General features: G+C 46.2%; 1 protein-coding gene across 1 annotated transcript in view; it reads right to left on the bottom strand.

Moving 5' to 3' along the window:
• Positions 1 to 17,378, bottom strand: part of slc27a4 (solute carrier family 27 member 4) — a 17,649-nt gene extending 271 nt beyond the window's left edge. Inside the window, exons 1-14 of the mRNA XM_079735176.1 lie at positions 17,135 to 17,378; positions 15,686 to 15,847; positions 12,737 to 12,947; positions 11,969 to 12,152; positions 11,240 to 11,398; positions 10,002 to 10,071; positions 9,822 to 9,913; positions 9,113 to 9,222; positions 8,488 to 8,697; positions 7,935 to 8,061; positions 7,233 to 7,370; positions 6,176 to 6,340; positions 5,466 to 5,612; positions 1 to 4,613 (exon numbers count right to left, since the gene is read on the bottom strand). The exon at positions 1 to 4,613 is cut by the window's left edge and continues 271 nt beyond it. Of these exons, the coding sequence (XP_079591302.1) occupies positions 4,456 to 4,613; positions 5,466 to 5,612; positions 6,176 to 6,340; positions 7,233 to 7,370; positions 7,935 to 8,061; positions 8,488 to 8,697; positions 9,113 to 9,222; positions 9,822 to 9,913; positions 10,002 to 10,071; positions 11,240 to 11,398; positions 11,969 to 12,152; positions 12,737 to 12,947; positions 15,686 to 15,846 (1,932 nt within the window). The 5' untranslated portion in view covers position 15,847; positions 17,135 to 17,378 and the 3' untranslated portion in view covers positions 1 to 4,455. The remainder of the gene's footprint in view (positions 4,614 to 5,465; positions 5,613 to 6,175; positions 6,341 to 7,232; positions 7,371 to 7,934; positions 8,062 to 8,487; positions 8,698 to 9,112; positions 9,223 to 9,821; positions 9,914 to 10,001; positions 10,072 to 11,239; positions 11,399 to 11,968; positions 12,153 to 12,736; positions 12,948 to 15,685; positions 15,848 to 17,134) is intronic.
• Positions 17,379 to 17,443: the final 65 nt, after the last annotated feature.

Consider the following 17,443-nt stretch of genomic DNA (forward strand, 5'->3'; position numbering starts at 1 on the left):
ACCGCAAAACATTTTCTGAATAAAACGAAAACATAAACATAAATAATAAAAGTGCAATGTATGAACGGTTTGGGACACACATTGTGGATCATTGGCCTGAGGCCCGGTGAGACCAGAGAGAGGGAGAGAAGGACTAGCCAAAGACACGGAGACCCTCGGGTCTTCCCTCTGATACGGTTAGTGCATTAGAGTCGGGATGACATGAACAAATGACTCCCTTTTCCTTCTCGTTATGTCGCCAATTGATACGGATACTAAAATGTGTTGTGTGTTAATTACCATTCTATTGCTATTTGGTTTGTCAAAATAAAAAAGTGTTGTGTCGTAAGGCAATGGTAGTGACATTCTTGATGAAAGGGAAGTTATTTTCTGACATCCAAAAGAGAAATGCAAGGGTTTAGCGCCCCCCTCTGGTCGAAGCGGGACTCGTTACCTCAACCATTATACAGTTCGTTTAATTAGAACCCACAACCTCCCCACCTCCTTTTGTACTTTGAACAAATGTTCATCAGTGGGGAAATTGGCAAGCAAATGCAACATAGGCGTCTGTCAATTTATTATATATATATATATATATATATATGGTACATGTGAACCATATTTTAAAGCCAGTAAAATGGCTTTACTTTCATCTGAATTTCCATTTGATTACAATGGCTGTATTTGATTAACCTCAAGTCATGCATGAATCCCCTGTTTACCACGACAAAGCTATGATTTCCACGCAGAACAAAAAACAAATAGAGCAGTGACGCACACGTAAACCGTAATCAACAGCTTAAAAAATAATTTAAAGTAATTCTTACAAAACAAAGTGTAAATTGAAACATCGTCAGATTGCTGTTTTGGAGCAGTGGATTCGCGCTCCCCCTGGTGGTCAGAACGAAAAAGTGCAGGCCACAGATTCTGACGCGTCTATCAGGCCGTGGTTCCCTTAATATGTAAATCACTTACACATTTAAACATCATCATCATCGAAATCATCATCAGTCACATTGTCTTTTTAAAAACATTTGCAAGGACATTTAACACCATCATCAGTAGAAAAACTGATCGATTTCTTTTTTTTTTAACAGAGCAACTCTGCCCGGGAGCATATGAATTAAATTAAAGTGATTTAATAAATAAACGTTCATTTTCTATTTTTCTAGAACGAAACCGATATTTCAATTGGAAGATAATTCTGATCAGGGACATTTTTCCAGAGGACATCAGCAAACAATATATCAAAGCACCACGCCTGGATCACAAACTGTGTCACAGCAAGTGTTGACAGGTCTAATTCAGCCAATATAAAAACTAGCCTTAGACCACAACTCAACATACATCTGAAAGAGTTGCATTTCTTATAATTACCAGCTGCAATGGCAGATGTCATAGTGCTGTGATATGTTCAAACATAATGACACACAAAATGCGCACGCACAAACACAACCACACACAAATAAACTAGAACACTGTTAAGGGACTTAACCAACCAGAGTGTTTCCTATCAGGCTGCGTTGTGATGGAAGTCTCACTCACACGTCAAGTGGTCGAAGAGGGTGAAAGTTACAGGAGATGCATGAAGTTATCCAGAACAAACGGGACTCCTGGCCCACCACAGTGAGGGACAGGGAAAATAATCAGCCAGCTTGGTTTGAATGAAAATAAAATAACGCCAGTAAGTGAAGCGGCCAGAGGAGAGGGAGACACCGAAAGCACGACAGCAGGAAGTACAACAGGAGTGGGTTACCTAAGGAACGGAGTGTACGGGAGTGAGTTGCTTGAGGAACGGAGTGTACAGGAGTGCGTTGGGAACGGAGTGTACAGGAGTGCGTTGGGAACGGAGCGTACAGGAGTGTGTTGGAAACGGAGTGTACAGGAGTGCGTTGCTAAGGGAACAGGGGTAAAGGAGCAGACACATAAGGTACGATCACTGCCAACTTCCACTCAGGAGGGTCAGGGAGCTGCAGGTATCTCCAAGCAAAACTTAGAAGTGTGACAGAATACGCAGTCAGCATGATTCCAGTATGACCTTTTTTGATTGTTATAATTTAGACTCTTGAACTGGTATGGTCCAAAATGTGTTGAAATTGGTTTAGTAGTTTAGCATCACCCAAATGCTTCAACCCAGACTGCAGACCAATAAAATAACTGAATAAATGAAATTAGATATAAATCTGTCGGGGAGTAGCTACTAAAAGCTGATCAATAAATAATATTTTTACTGTGGGCCTCACTGTGGGATGCACATTTCTAACTATGTTGGTTGACATTGAGTTGGATCGAACTACATATAAATGGTCCAAATAACCGCATAAATACTGGAATTATACACAATAAAAGGTAGAGTAGGGCCAGGGGAAATTAAAGGGAGCAATATTAGCACACGGGGAACAAACATGGGTGCACGAAGTATTGACAGAGGAGGGAAAGCGTGGGAGGATTGGTTTAGAATAGTGAATATCAGTAAAAAGTGAGTAGGAGGCAAACAACCTCCTCCTCCCATACACAGTAGAGAAGCAGATAAGAGCTAAACCTAGGAGAGGTGGGAGGGCACAGGAGCTAGTGAACAGGGGCAAGTGAACGCACAGTCAGTGTTGCCAGATTGGGCGAGAAATCAGACCCAATCTGGAAACACTGGCTGCAGCGCGCAGTAAGGCACATTGCTCTGTGTGTGGTTACTGATACGCATCCCCGGTTTTAAAAAACGTCAGACAACAGCTTAAGATCAAACAAACAAATAAAATCCATTGACGAAAAAGCAGGGTTTTTTTCTTTCCTTCTTGATCCTGTTAGAATATGTCCACCCTTCATAGGCTTCTTTATCCATTCTTTCCTCTTTTGTTTTTCAGGTTTCTTTGGATCGTTTCGCTCACCCGTGGATTAATCGTCTTGGTATTCGGTTTGCAACAGCGTTGAATCCTCGATGAATTTGACCGTGAGTTTGGTGCTCGCTTCGTTCAATGGGAGCCTCTCTCCCTCCATGGGGTTGTGGGGAAGCCATAAGGTAAACTAAGGTACAACACGCGTAGCCTGCATTTAAAACCATAAACCTGCACAATACGCCAAGATAACCACACTATACAGCCGTTTCATAAACATCAATAAAAATAAAAAAAATACGACGGGGACTTAAAATTAAAAGGTTCATAAAATAATTAACACAGAAGGATCCCCATATTTCTGTTTACGGGCTTCCGTAGGAATGGCTGAAAAAGGAAAAAAAAATACTTTGTGTTCCGGCAAATAAAATTGGGTGTACATTTTTGAGATGGCATTAAAAAAATAAGGGTACACAGCCCAATAACACTTCACAAGACAAACGCTGAGCCGTCTACTACAACAATATCATAAGTCACGCATACTTTAAATAGATCAACTTAAATATATTTGGTGTAATTGGGGGGGGGAAAGGAACAAAAGAAAAATAAAGAAACCTTTGTTTCACTTCAGCCCTTGAGTTTGTCTTGTTATTGCACTGCCGATACCCGATCACGAGATCACTATTTCACCAAAACAAATACAACCACTGGATTCCACGGACCATGGAGAAGAACGTGGCTTTCACAAAGCCCTTCCCTTTTGGAGAACATCTCTTCTCAAGTCCGTTCCTCGCCAGCTTTTGTTGGTAGTCCCTCGGGTACCTTGAGGGGGGAGAAGGTTCAAATCCTCCCTCCATGGCCCGGGGGAGGACGAGCGGGCAGGGAGAGGGCGTGCGTTGCTCTCACATCGTGGCTCATTGTGCAGGTTTACGTTTAAAGCAGAAGCTCAAGTCTATCCAGAAGGACAGGCCGGACAGCGCTGTCCTCTGTGGAGTCACCACCTGGTTCTCCTCTGTCTCTTTCTTTTGTTTCCATCCATCTGGTTTTGCAGTCTGGATACCAGGAACTCCCTCTCTCTCTCTCTCTCTCTCTCCCTCACCCTCTCCCCATCTCCCTTTCAGCGGTGGAGCAGGGAAAGCGTTGGGTGCAGTCCAGCCATGGGGGGGGGGGAGGTGATGATGATACAGAGGAAGTGTCCTGCATTTGACTGTGTGCGTGTGTGTGTATTTGAGGCAGGCTGGACGATTTCAAAATGTTTGGTTGCGTTTGATTGGTTACATGGTTGCTGAACCTCTCCTTGTTCGGTGAGGTAGCGAGAGGCGTTTATGTAGGGGGAGATTTGAGGAAAGGGGGAGCTGTGTGTGTGTGTGTGTTTGTATGTGTGTGTGTGTGTGTGTGTCTGTGGTGTGTGTACGACGGCGGTCTCCATCGAGAAGATGAGGAAAGTGGGGGGATCTTATGTTCTAGGCGTTTCCTTATAGTGGGCAAATGTGTTTTCAGTAGACCCCCGCTATCCTGGTCTCAGAGTTTTCATCTTCCCTGGGGTAATGTCTGTGTGTGGGCAGCTGTATGTGTGTGTGTGTGTGTGTGTGTGTGTGTGTGTGTGTGTGTGTGTGTGTGTGTGTGTGTAGTGTCGGCGTCCCTGCGGTCACAACTTCTGTTTGCCGGCGAGGATGGAGCTGTACAGCTCCTCGCTGAGCTCCACATAGCGCCCCCTGCTGGGCTCCAGGAAGTACAGCTTGTCTGTCACCTCCCGGGGGTTGAAGCCCTCGCGACGCATCTCTGTCTTCTGGAACTTGTAGGTACCTGAGGGAGGGAGAGAGGGAGAGGGAGAGGGAGAGCGAGAGAGAGAGAGAGAGAGAGAGAGAGAGAGAGGGAGAGAGAGAGAGAGAGAAATCATGTCAATTAAAAACGGAAATCAAGTTAGTAAGTAAGTACAATTTATTTATAAGGCACATTTAAAAACAGTTTTCACTGTGCAAAGTGCCGTACATGGTGCAAAAAGGCATATAAAAGAACACATACCACATACACAGACAGTACATGAAAAACATAAAAATAAACAACATATCACAAAAGGGGAGGAAAGGCCAGGGAGAAGAGGTGTGTTTCGAGATTTAAAAATGGTGAGGGAAGGAGCGTCTCTAATTGAAGGTGGCTGTTCGTTCCAAAGGCGGGGGGCAGCCACAGCAAAAGCCCTGTCGCCCTTCTGTTTCAATCTAGTGCGTGGAACGTGCAGGAGACCCATACTACATGATCTAAGGGATCTGGGAGCTGAGTGGCGGTGGAAGAGCTCTGTGATATAGGGCTTTAAAAACCGTAGGGTTTTAAAATGAATTCTGTGCTGGATTGGCAACCAGTGGAGGGATGCTAGGATGGGGGTTATATGATCCCGCTTTCTGGATCCAGTCAGCAGCCTAGCTGCGGAGTTCTGGACCAGCTGAAGGCGAGAGAGGAGTGATTGAGGGAGTCCTAGGTAAAGGGAGTTGCAGTAATCCAGCCGTGATGTGATGAAGGCGTGTATTACTTTTTCCAGATTGTGAAATGATAAATGGGGTTTCATCTTAGCAATGACTCTGAGCTTAATTAACATACATACAACCAATTTTCTGTTTAGATTTTCTTAAGAACACAATCAAACAAAACAAAATGGAGTACCAGTCTTATCGACTTGTGCGAGAAGGCGGAGGAAGACGGGCCGTGCGTAGGGAGGAAGAACCTTCTCCATGTCCTTCCCAAACTTCTCAAGGTCACAGGTATGGGAGGGGTCAGCGATGGCCGCCATGCCGCCCTTCCCCTCGGCCCCTAAGGCGGTAAAACACAAAGAAAAGAAGAAGATGAAAGACCACCGTGTTGGACTGGAAATGTATCCCCTAGCATGAACATGGCCTGGGTTCAGGGTTCCACTCCCACTGGTTGAGAAAGGCATTAACACTGCCAGGGTTCAGGGTTTCACTCCCACCGATAGAGCAAGGCATTAATACTGCCAGGGTTAGGGGTTCCACTCCCACTGGTAGAGCAAGGCATGAACACTGCCAGGGTTGGGGGTTTCATTCCCACTGGTAGAGCAAGGCATGAACACTGCCAGGGTTAGGGGTTCCAATCCCACTGGCGTAACCCGTGATAACAATGAATGCACGTGGGGTAAAGTCAAATGCTTTGGATAACCGCATCCACTTAAAGCTGAACATGATTATTTTGATCAAATCAATTAATTAATTCGATGAATTTACCTTATGTCAATAAATTAAACAACTACATAAAAATCCCTCCTCGTAAAAGATTTGGTAAGGTCAACTTTTGGTAAAAACTGTGACACAAGGCAACTCATTGGACCACCTTGGTGGCGTTGAGAGAGGGCCGCCTACCTGGCACCTCCACGCCGTAGACCACCACGTCCTTCATGTCCAGCAGTCGGCTCAGGGTGCCCTCCACCTCGGTGGTGGACACGTTCTCCCCCTTCCAGCGGAACGTGTCCCCCGTGCGGTCCTTGAAGTACATGTAGCCACACTCGTCCATGATCAGGACGTCACCTGGGCACAGCAAGAGGAGGAGGAGGAGGAGGAAGAGGAGGAAGAGGAGGAGGAGGAGGGACGAGAGGGGGGAGGAAGGAGACAGGTGGAGGAGGAGGAGGAGGAGGAGGGACGAGAGGGGGGAGGAAGGAGACAGGTGGAGGAGGAGGAGGAGGAGGAGGAGGAGGAGGAAGAGGAGGGACGAGAGGGGGGCGGAAGGAGACAGGTGGAGGAGGATGAAGAGGAGGAGAAGGAGGAGGAGAGACGAGAGGGGGGAGGAAGGAGACAGGTGGAGGAGGAGGAGGAGGAGGAGGAGAAGGAGTTGGGACGAGAGGAAACAGAGGAGAAGGAGCAAGGGGTAGGGGGGGGCGAGAGGAGAGGGGGAGTAGGAGAGGTGGAGAGAGAAGGAGGGGGGGGTTGGGGGAGAAGGAGAGGGGTGGGAGTAGAGGAGACAGAGGAGGAGGAATAGGAGGGGAGACAGGAGGAGGGTAAGCGATAGCAGGCTTGCGTTTAGATGACATGTAATCTATAAGCAGATTTTCATGTTCTAAATCTGGCATTGAGTCGCTCCAAAATACAACTGGGCAAGGAGCAAAGCATAGCAACTGGGCAAGGAGCATCAGAAAATATTACCTCTATTTTAGATTTGTGCATATTATTAGGTACATTTCAAAGATTGAGATCTTTAAACACGTCAGTTCATGAGGTATGAGGTGGGTCTTCAAAAACTCCTGATGTGTGTGATAGTGCGCACACAATAGGACAGATGTTTACAATGGACAACATACACATGTTGCCTCAACACAGTTTATAATGTGGGTCTGCTTTAGATTTAAATGGGTGGGTGATGAATGCATGGATCGATTATGAGTGATTGTTAGTGAGGGAGTGAGGGAGTGCGTTTAACACGAACCAGACAAATAGGCGGTGTCTCCCTTCTCAAAGACACTGTTGGCAATCTTCTTGCTGGTTGCTGATTGGTTGACGTAGCCGTCGAACCTCCGCAGGGGGTCGTTCTGAATGATCCGGCCCACCAACTGGCCAGGCTCACCTGGGAGAGAGACACACAGACAGACAGAGACAGACAGACAGAGATAGAGGGGGAGAGAGAGAGAGAGAGAGAGAGAGAGAGAGAGAGAGAGAGAGAGAGAGAGAGAGAGAGAGAGAGAGAGAGAGACAGAGAGAGAGACAGAGAGAGAGAGCATGGTTTAAAATTTGTTTTAATTAAGATATAAAGGTATATAGTCTACCTGGTTTACAGGGTATACAGACTGTACTGGTTTAAGGTATATATTTATATATATATAAAGGTGCATATCCTACCTGGTTTACAGGGTATACAGACTGTACTGGTTTAAGGTATATATTTATATATATATAAAGGTGTATATCCTACCTGGTTTACAGGGTATACAGACTGTACTGGTTTAAGGTATATATTTATATATATATAAAGGTGTATATCCTACCTGGTTTACAGGGTATACAGACTGTACTGGTTTAAGGTATATATTTATATATATATAAAGGTGTATATCCTACCTGGTTTACAGGGTATACAGACTGTACTGGTTTAAGGTATATATTTATATATATATAAAGGTGTATATCCTACCTGGTTTACAGGGTATACAGACTCCATCAGGTCCTCTGATGAGCTCCATGCTCTCCTCATCCACCTTCACCAGTCTGATTGGGTAGAAGTAAGGCAGGATCTGGCTGTTGAAGCCACACGCTCCCGTCTAGAGGGACAGATAAACCATTGCTGACGTGAGAGTTGGCTACAGATTCACTGATCCCCTCCAGTTAAAACAGGCACACAAACAACGCCTTGCTGTCCCTAATTTCTTAGGATTCAACGATCCTGCCACCGCTTGGCATAACGAGACATCCTGACTGCTATTTTCCATAACCAGATCCAGGGTGAGAGACAAAGCTTGGCAGACTGGTTAAGACTCACAAATACATCCTTTTTACTTCGTCCTCTCGAGAGAAAAGGACTAATTGAAAAACAAACTTTGGATTTTGACCAAACGGGTTCGAAGCTTCAAACTGCATCGGTTCTACTCTTTCGAAACCCCGCCCCTGGCCATTGTCCAGAGGGGATCCTAAACTCTTTTGCCCTGCTTGTCTCTCCCGTAGCCTGAGCACCACGGCCGCCTGCTAACCTTGTTGTCGAAGTTGCCCAGGCTGCAGTTGCACTCGGTGGCGCCGTAGAACTCTGCGACCTGCGGGATGTTGAAGCGGCCCGTGAACTCCTCCCAGATGGACATGCGCAGGCCGTTGCCCAGCGCCATGCGCACGCTGTGCTGCCGCTCTGTGTCCCGCAGGGGTTGGTTCAGCAGGTAGCGGCAGATCTCCCCGATGTACTGGACGATCTGGGGGAGGACGGACACGGAGGAGTCACTCACTTTGGCTTTGACAGCGATGGCTGCGACGGCTAAGAGACCGGGATTTTTGATGATGAATCATTTGTCCTTTATCCGGTAAAATCGTTCACGGCGCATAGCTTTGAATATTAAATAAGGTGGCTGTCCCTGTGTTATAAAATGGGTGCTTTCGTTCATATAAGTATGGAGCATGTCATTTGTCATTTGTGTCGGGCAATAGACAAATAAAATGCCATTTTACAGGCATCTTTATACATTTTTATGTTTCCAAATGTAAATAATTATTAACGGCAACCCTGAGTCTGATTAATCTTAAACTGTGACCTAAAGGGAGAGGGCTGATGAGAGTGTGAGTCCACCAGAGCGGTCGGGTTGCTTTTGGGACGGCCCATCACCAGCTTACCGTACAGTTGTACTTCACGCAGTCGTCCCAGAAGCGCGAGGCGGAGAACTTCTTCTTGATGACGACGGTCATCCCGTGGATGATGCACTGGCCCACGCCCACGATGTTACCTGCAGAAAGGGGAAGGGACGTCAGGAATGAGGATAAGGGAGTCATGTCATATGGGAGTGCAACTATGTAGTAATGGCCTCCATCATTTAATGGTGTGTGTATATTTATTCATGATTACAGTTCAGCAGTTCAGTTCTTCGTATCACACACAATACACTCGCACACATTGCCACAATAGTGTAGTGGTAGGTGGACACACACATTATGAATAGTACTAAACACACACCCAAGCACCCACACATTACTTGCATAGTGGTACACAAATACACACGCTCACTGAACCTTTCGATTGGTACGCACGCGTTTGCACACAAACGCGCACACACTCCCACAGTATACCTGTGAGGGTGATAAACACTCATATGCAAACACACACACACACACACACACACATATACATACAGAGTACACCTGCAGAATGGTACACAATTGTGTGCAGACACAGACACACAGTATACATGCAGAGTGGTACAAAAGTGTTGCAAACACAGATGTGCACACACCCACACACACACACACAGTATACTCTCAGAGAGTGGCATACACACTTTGCATACAGACACAGACACAAACACAGACACAGACACAGACACTATACCTGCAGAGTGGTACAGCGGGAGGCAGTCATACATAACATCGTCTGATCTCATTCTGAAGCCGTAATACACCAGGGCAGCCATGCGATAGTACCTAAAACACAAGGAGTGGTCAGTACCTCACACAGCACCGTGGGGAACAGAGAACACGGTGTGACCAAACACATCGAGAACAGCTCTACCTGCTATGGACCACAATGGCGGCTTTAGGCATCCCTGTGGTTCCTGACGTGTAGATGTAGAACAAGCGGTCTGAAGAACACACAAAGGATTACTGGTACAATCGGAACGTCCAAAGTCTGTCCTAACGAAAGCTTATTAATAGGGGTGTAATGGTACACAAAAGTCACGTACCTCGGTTTTTTAGTCACGGTACGGTACGGTACGGTTAATAGTTAAGGGGAAAATTTTAAAAAACTGCTTGTTTCTCAACCCGTAGATCAGCAGCAATGAAAACACCAATAAACTTGGTTGTGGCATTTGCATTTCTGAATTCCCAGACAGGGGTTGTTGAAATAGTGTCGTGAGCTGGGTTTGCACAGCTTTTTTTTTTTTCCCCACAGCAACGGTGATAGTAACACCTGGATGGTGCCTTTTCAAATGCGTGTGCATGTTAAGTGTACGTAGACACAGAGAGCCCTCTCCGTAGCTGGAGAGCCTGTCGGAGACCCTCTCCGTAGCTTACGTGCGCATCCAATATTTTTTAACTATCCGTCGACTCCATGGACCTATTGGTCGACGCAACGGAGACGGCAAGGGCTGTGATTGGTCCTCTAACAAAATCATTTCCTGAATCACTTCTCCGGTTTGACTTTGCACCTTAATTACTTTGTACATTGTTTACTTTGCAACTTAAGGACTAATAAAACACCAAATAAGATTTGAAAAGCTTTGGAAGTTTATTTACAAAACTGCTTACATGGCTTGTAGTCAACATATAAGATCGATCGGGCGGCGAATTGCATTGCGTATCCGACATACCGACAGAGAGCTGCTGAGCGGATTACGGAGTCGGAGTAGTATACTTTGGCTAAACAGTCCGGGTGGAACTCCGACTTCAAGTTTTAAATTCCGCATTGCAAAACAAGGCTTTACATTCGCCATATTAATGCTATGTACGCCACATTTATGAACCGCGGTACACCTCTGTAACCGCACCGAAGTGCCTGTACCGTGACGGTTCGGTACAAATACGTATACCGTTACACCCCTACTTATTAATCACTGAGCCTCTAAAGCTTGGAGATGATTCAGGTGGATTGTAAGTTTCTTTGGTAACGTTTGCTATTCATTCGCCTCAAATTCATTCTAATTTCAGGTAAATCAGTTCTTTCTGTGGCCAATGTAACAGTTAAGGAGGGACACTTTTGACTCCTGACACCTGATTGGCTCATGTCTTTTGATTGACAGTTCCTCTGACCTGTGAAACAGCGGTCAGGTCGGCTGGGCAGGTGGGTCTTGGCCGCCTCCAGTAAGGGTTCTAGGCACTCTGTCCCCTGGGGGACCTGCTGGGGGTCCCAGTCCCCGGAGCAGAACAGCTGGACCGTGCTCTCCATGGATGCGTGGACCTCACACATCGCTGCAGAGCGGAACACAAACAGACAAAGTTACATCTCAGAATAGCGTTTGCATAGCTCACTCAAGGGCGAACGGACTACTGTTGTACGATGGACACAGAGGACACAAACCAGCAACATTGAACCTGTCCAGTGCAGCAATCTCTTGCTGACTATAAAGTTTAATAATCATATAATAAATGATCTATTAAGTGCCTTAAACTGCGCCGTTGCGCGTGACGTCACTTCCTGTCCCCACCTTCACGCCATATCGAACCCTCCCATCCCCGTCCATTCTGCCTTTTTGTCCTCTGATGCAACTTTGAACACGAGGGACGGGTGCAGCAGACACAGTGACGGTGCAGGTTGCCTGTACCGTCTGAATGTCAAGCTGGCTCAGGAGCAGACGACCGCTACCTCTGCATCCCCCCCCCCCCCCCCCCCCAACACATTCATCACAGGACAGACGGCAGACAGGATTTCAAGCCTGCGACATCCCACCGAGGCCGGCAGGTGAATGACGACCAGGTCTTCCATGGGTGGTCCGTTGCAGACCACCATTGTATCCCCCCTCTCTCCCGCCCCGGACGTACCACTGGTGAGCTCCGAGCCGAACACCACGGCCTTGGCGTTGGAGATGCTGACGCAGTGCACCAGGGCCTCCAGCCTCAGGTTGAAGTTGATGAGGGCGGCCTCCACGCCGATCTTGGCCATGCCCAGCCACAGGCCCACGTACTGGGGCCGGTTCTCCATGAACAGGGCCACCACGTCGCCATCCTGGAGCCCACCCGCAACAACAACAACAACAACACCAACACCAACAACAGAGTGCTTTAGAGATACACAATGGTTGATCTTTACTTTAAAATATTTTAAATAATTAGATTCCACATATTGGCTCTCATTCTTTATACCTTTTTTTAAGAATCATCACATGCATTTTGGTGACTTAGGTGGAGAATAAGTAGCATTAAAGTAAAAAATTAATTAAAATAGAGCAAAAGCCTTTACATATCGCGTTTCCGTGAATGATTGATGACTAAAGACTCCAGTCCTTTCTCTGAGTAAAAACCTGAACCATTACTTGTTACTGTGCACTCTCTTACGTAAATCAAATATTTTAAATGCGGATTGTAAATAACTGGCTTACATTTGCCAAGTAACCCGGTAACCGAGTAAACAGATGGAGGGCCTGGCAACTGTCCTGAATGGACCCGGCGTGCTGTTTAACACGTGCTTCTCCTCTCTGGACAACCCGTCAACAAATGACTAGCACTCACTAGCTATTCTTCACGTGTGATCGTTTAGTTGAACCAATTCCACATGCTACATGCTACATGCTACGGGGGGTGTTGGCCCACCTTGAACCCCCGCTGGAGGAGCAGGTTGGCCACCCGGTTGGAGTACTCATCCAGCTGCCTGAAGCTCCACTTCTCCCCGCTGCCCTCGAAGATGAGCGCCGTCTTGTCGCCGAAGCGCTGCACCGTCTCGGCGAAGATCTTGGGGATGGTGTTCTTTTGTTTGAGGTGACGCCGGACGTTGAGCTTCACCTGCAGCAGGACGAACGCCGCACTGAGAGAGAGAGAGAGAGAGAGAGAGAGAGGTAGAGAGAGGGAGAGAAAGAAAGAGAGAGAGAGATAGGTAGAGAGAGAGAGAGAGAGAGGGATAGGTAGAGAGAAGGATAGGTAAAGTGAGAGAGAAAGAGAGAGAGAGAGAAAGAGAGAGAGAGAGCGAGAGAGAGGGGTAAAGAGAGAGAGGGATAGGTAATTAGTGATAAGGTGAGAGGGGGATATGTAGAGTGAGAGAGGTAGTGATAGGGATAGTTAAAGAGAGATAGCGAGAGAGAGAGAGAGATAGAGAGAGAGAGAAAGAGAGAAAGGGAGAGAGAGAGAGAGAGAGAGAGAGAGAGAAAGAGAGAGAGAGCGAGCGAGAGAGAGCAAGAGAGAGCGAGAGAGAGCGAGCGAGAGAGAGCAAGCAAGAGAGAGCGAGCGAGAGAGAGAGAGCGAGAGAGAGCGAGAGAGCGAGCGAGAGAGAGAGAGCGAGTGAGAGAGAGGGGTAAAGATAGAGGGGTAAAGAGAGAGAGGGATAGGCAATTAGTGATAAGGTAAGAGAGGGATACGTAGAGAGTGAGAGAGATAGTGATAGGGATAGGTAAAGAGAGATAGCGAGAGAGAGAGAGAGAGGGCGAGAGAGAGAGAGAGGGGTAAAGAGAGATAGCGAGAGAGGGATAGGTAGAGACAGAGAGGGATAGGTAAAGAGTGATAAGGAGAGAGAGGGATACGTAGAGAGAGAGAGGTAGTGATAGGGATAGGTAAAGAGAGATAGCGAGATAGCAAGATAGCGAGAGAGAGAGATAGCGAGAGAGAGGGATAGTGAGATAGCCAGATAGCGCAAGATAGACAATAAATAATCTGTGTCAGATAGTTTACAATACTCATTAGCTCCAGTGAGTAGCAAATGACTCACAACTTGTTCTCTACAGCGTTAAGCAGAACAGTAGTGTTACCTTTATTAACATTTCTAAAAAATACCAAATGACTACCCTACCAATAGATGGACGCTTTTACCCTAATCGTCTGACAATGCATACATACTTAGCATAGATAGTTTGACCTAACCTTTCCCTTGCAGTGTTAAAACCAGATAATGGTCGTTAATAAATAGTCATATAAAACATATCTAATATATAAGGTAGACGTTATAACCACACTTTTTCTGAGCTACACAAGATCACAATAATGAATATCCATTCAAACATTTTGAGTACCATCATGTGGGCACCATAATGATGGTAACTAAACCAACAATCACTACCGCAGCGGTAAAGAACCCACAATGCAATGCGAGGGACCCATAAAGATATCCTAGAACATGTGTTGAGAGTGTGTTCAACAATAAACCCCCTGCTGACACAGAAGGTCAACAGATAAATAGGGCCTCAATTAAACGTTCAGTTTAACATTCATATCAATCACACAAAAGGGAGGGGCGTGTAAGGTGTTCAGTTTTTGTTCTCATCTGCTGTATTGATAATGATATAATGATGAAAGGGGTTGTAAAATACTAATGGAGCCACCCAGGACAACTAGGGCAAAGGGTGAGGCTGATGGAGACATCGCTTAGTGAATTAATCTAAAATGCTATCTGAAATGCAGATAGCATCTGATCTCATGGTCAAATCGTCTGGTTATGGAGCATTAATGGCCACAATGAGATGAGCGAGGCAACATGGCCGTGATCATTTAACTTTAATAAAGCTATTGAACAAAGGTCCCACTCTTTTTAAAACATGTTGAAGCTGATAATGACAAGAGTCAAAGGCCACAAAGAGCTGGATGAGATCTACACAAGATACTATCATTGATTCAATCCAAATAAATGGTTTAACTTTTAACCCAATCATCACCATTCAATCTTTTTACTTTCACTTAAAACATACATCGTTTTGCAATGATTCTCGTAAACGGGGTGAAAATGATGAAATGCTATGATGAAATATACCAAAAAATCAAGTTCTGCAATGATTTAGGGGCATACCTTCTACTAGCCACTAAATACGGCGGCAGACAGGGAAGAGGAAGTGGAAACTTTAGTCAACCATAATAATGACCTAACTGGCTGTATTCAAAGAGCGCAGCCGTCCACCAGGAATGTCACTCAGGGGATGTTTACTTGGGGTTCAACTCTGGTTTTTCAGACGGTTTTATCGTACACCAGGTCACTGGTCCTCTGCCTTCGCAACAACAGAAATAGCCACCTTTTATTAACTTCCTATTTCGGTGTTATGACTTCAGTAACATGTGGAACTCCGGTTAATAACACAATAATAACATGTGTTGACCTCCACAAGGTCAAAGCACACCCCTCCCCCCAACCTACACGCCTCTTCTTGAAAACAATATCCTACCAGACCTTTGTTATATACTGGGAGAGATTGTTGGGCTACTGTTGAAATATGCTACTCTCCTGGTTGCTAGGCAAACACAAATGTCATTAGAAAACAATAAAATGCACACACATACACACACACAGACACAGACGTCGACACACATACATACATACATACATACATATATACATACATACATACATACATACATACATACATAAATACACACTCAAATAGCACAACTTTCTCCAACTTTTCCAATCTAAGCATTCAGCTATAAACAAGCTTTTGATGACTTTGGGAATCCTGTGGCAAATTGTTTCCGCTGGCCCTGCTCAAGATAGAAAGGACAGTGTAATAATAGACAGCGAAATGGCTGATAAGCAGCACTGAGGGGTGTGTATTGTCACGCATTCCTTACTGGAGGTCTCGGCTGATGGTTTTGGCAAATATCTGCAGGGAGCTCCATCCCCCGGAGCCCAGGTAGAAGATGAGGGTGGCCGGGACCACCTGCAGCCAGGGGAAGCCCACCACCAGCCTCAGCGACAGCAGTAGGGCCACGCAACACGCGAGACGCAGCATCCTGCAAGAAACACACACGCGGGCTACACATGAGTAACTGGAGCGCAAGGATGCATAATTTATTCTGATCGGCATCGGCAACGAAATAGCGGTTTTGCTAAAATAACCAAGAATCCCAGGTCGAAATGTAGTTTGATTACAAAGGAGCCTGGGCTTGTGATTGAGTTGGTGTCGAAGAAGTGCTTCTGGAAACGGTCTGGCAGAAAGAAAATAATGTTAGCTGTTCTGTTCTGTTCTAGGGCTCACATACATCCAGTCTCTCTACTTTGCTGACTCAGTTCAACTCTGTTGGTCTCATTATAACAGAGTGTTTCGCATGAGGGGGGCCTGCTGACTTAATATGACTTACAGGAAATCAAGAGAACGGAGGGGAGAGAATATTTGGCACAGTACTACCTGATAGGCTGAAACACGAGCCTACAGCTGCCAATAGGATCAAATATCCAATTCTGTATCCACAGCACATTTCGAAAATACCCGCGGTGAATACCGAATAATACTTGCATTGCGTCCACACAGACTCGATGTATTCATACAATACGATGACGTGAAATAATAATAGATATAACAAGCCGAAGAGCTTTTGGAATTTAAAACATATGGTCATTATCGTTCTAATGAGGACGTCAATGTGTGAACGGTTTAAATCTAAGCCACGAATAGCTAGGCCTAACCTCATACTACATGGCATGTGTTCACCTCCATGGGGATGCTAGATCAGGCCACTTCACATCGTAAAGATATCTATCATTAGCTGCCGCTACACCCGGAAATTTAAAAGGCGCGCGGCGTCATATTGCGGTAGTACTGGGCTCCTATGGTGGGACCATCAATGGTCCAATACATCCTCTATGCAAGGGGGGGCATCTGTGCTTTTGAAAACAAAAATAGTAAAGCACAGTTTGATTGGGGTTATAGCTATGAAAGACACACGCCTGACTGGATGCGCAACCGACTGCGCAGCGGCTTAGCATTGCACGGTGGACCCCGGGCTTCACAACCAGAGGCAGCCCCCCACACACACACTCACTGATCCACTCATGATTTATCAACGAACGGCCATAAACGGTATTGCTCAAACCTTGAATCATAACGCCATCTACGACATGCCGAGACAGTGCTGTACCTTCCAGGCATGAACGGCAAGGTTGACGGGAGGACAAGAAGGAACGGCGTCTCTGAACACGCTGCGAATAATAAAGGACCTCTATGTGCGGGAAGCAGGCGCTGTTTGTGGGGGTGGGGGGGAAACGCACGATATTTCTGGTCTTGGCAGTGGAAAACTCACCTTGTATTGCGCCCACTATCTAGCAGCACTTTAAAGATCCGACGTGGAGCTGGTCGTGTAGCGGGAGAGCACCTTGATCGGCTTATCTGCTGGCCTCGTCCGCCGCGCCTCCGCCGCTACTCTGCTGCTCGCTGGCTCTCGCTGGACAGAAACGCGCACAACACGCGACCCTCCCGCCGACGATATCAAAATGTAAATTCTTCCGGTCCCCCCCCCGCGGTTAGACTTTGTCCCTATACGCACCATCCGCGTATTGTCATCCCCGATATCAATGTTTGATTCATTGTACCAGATAAACGCGATCCCTTC

The sequence above is a fragment of the Pollachius pollachius genome (genome assembly GCF_949987615.1).
Source record: "Pollachius pollachius genome assembly, chromosome: 4".
NCBI lineage: Eukaryota > Metazoa > Chordata > Actinopteri > Gadiformes > Gadidae > Pollachius > Pollachius pollachius.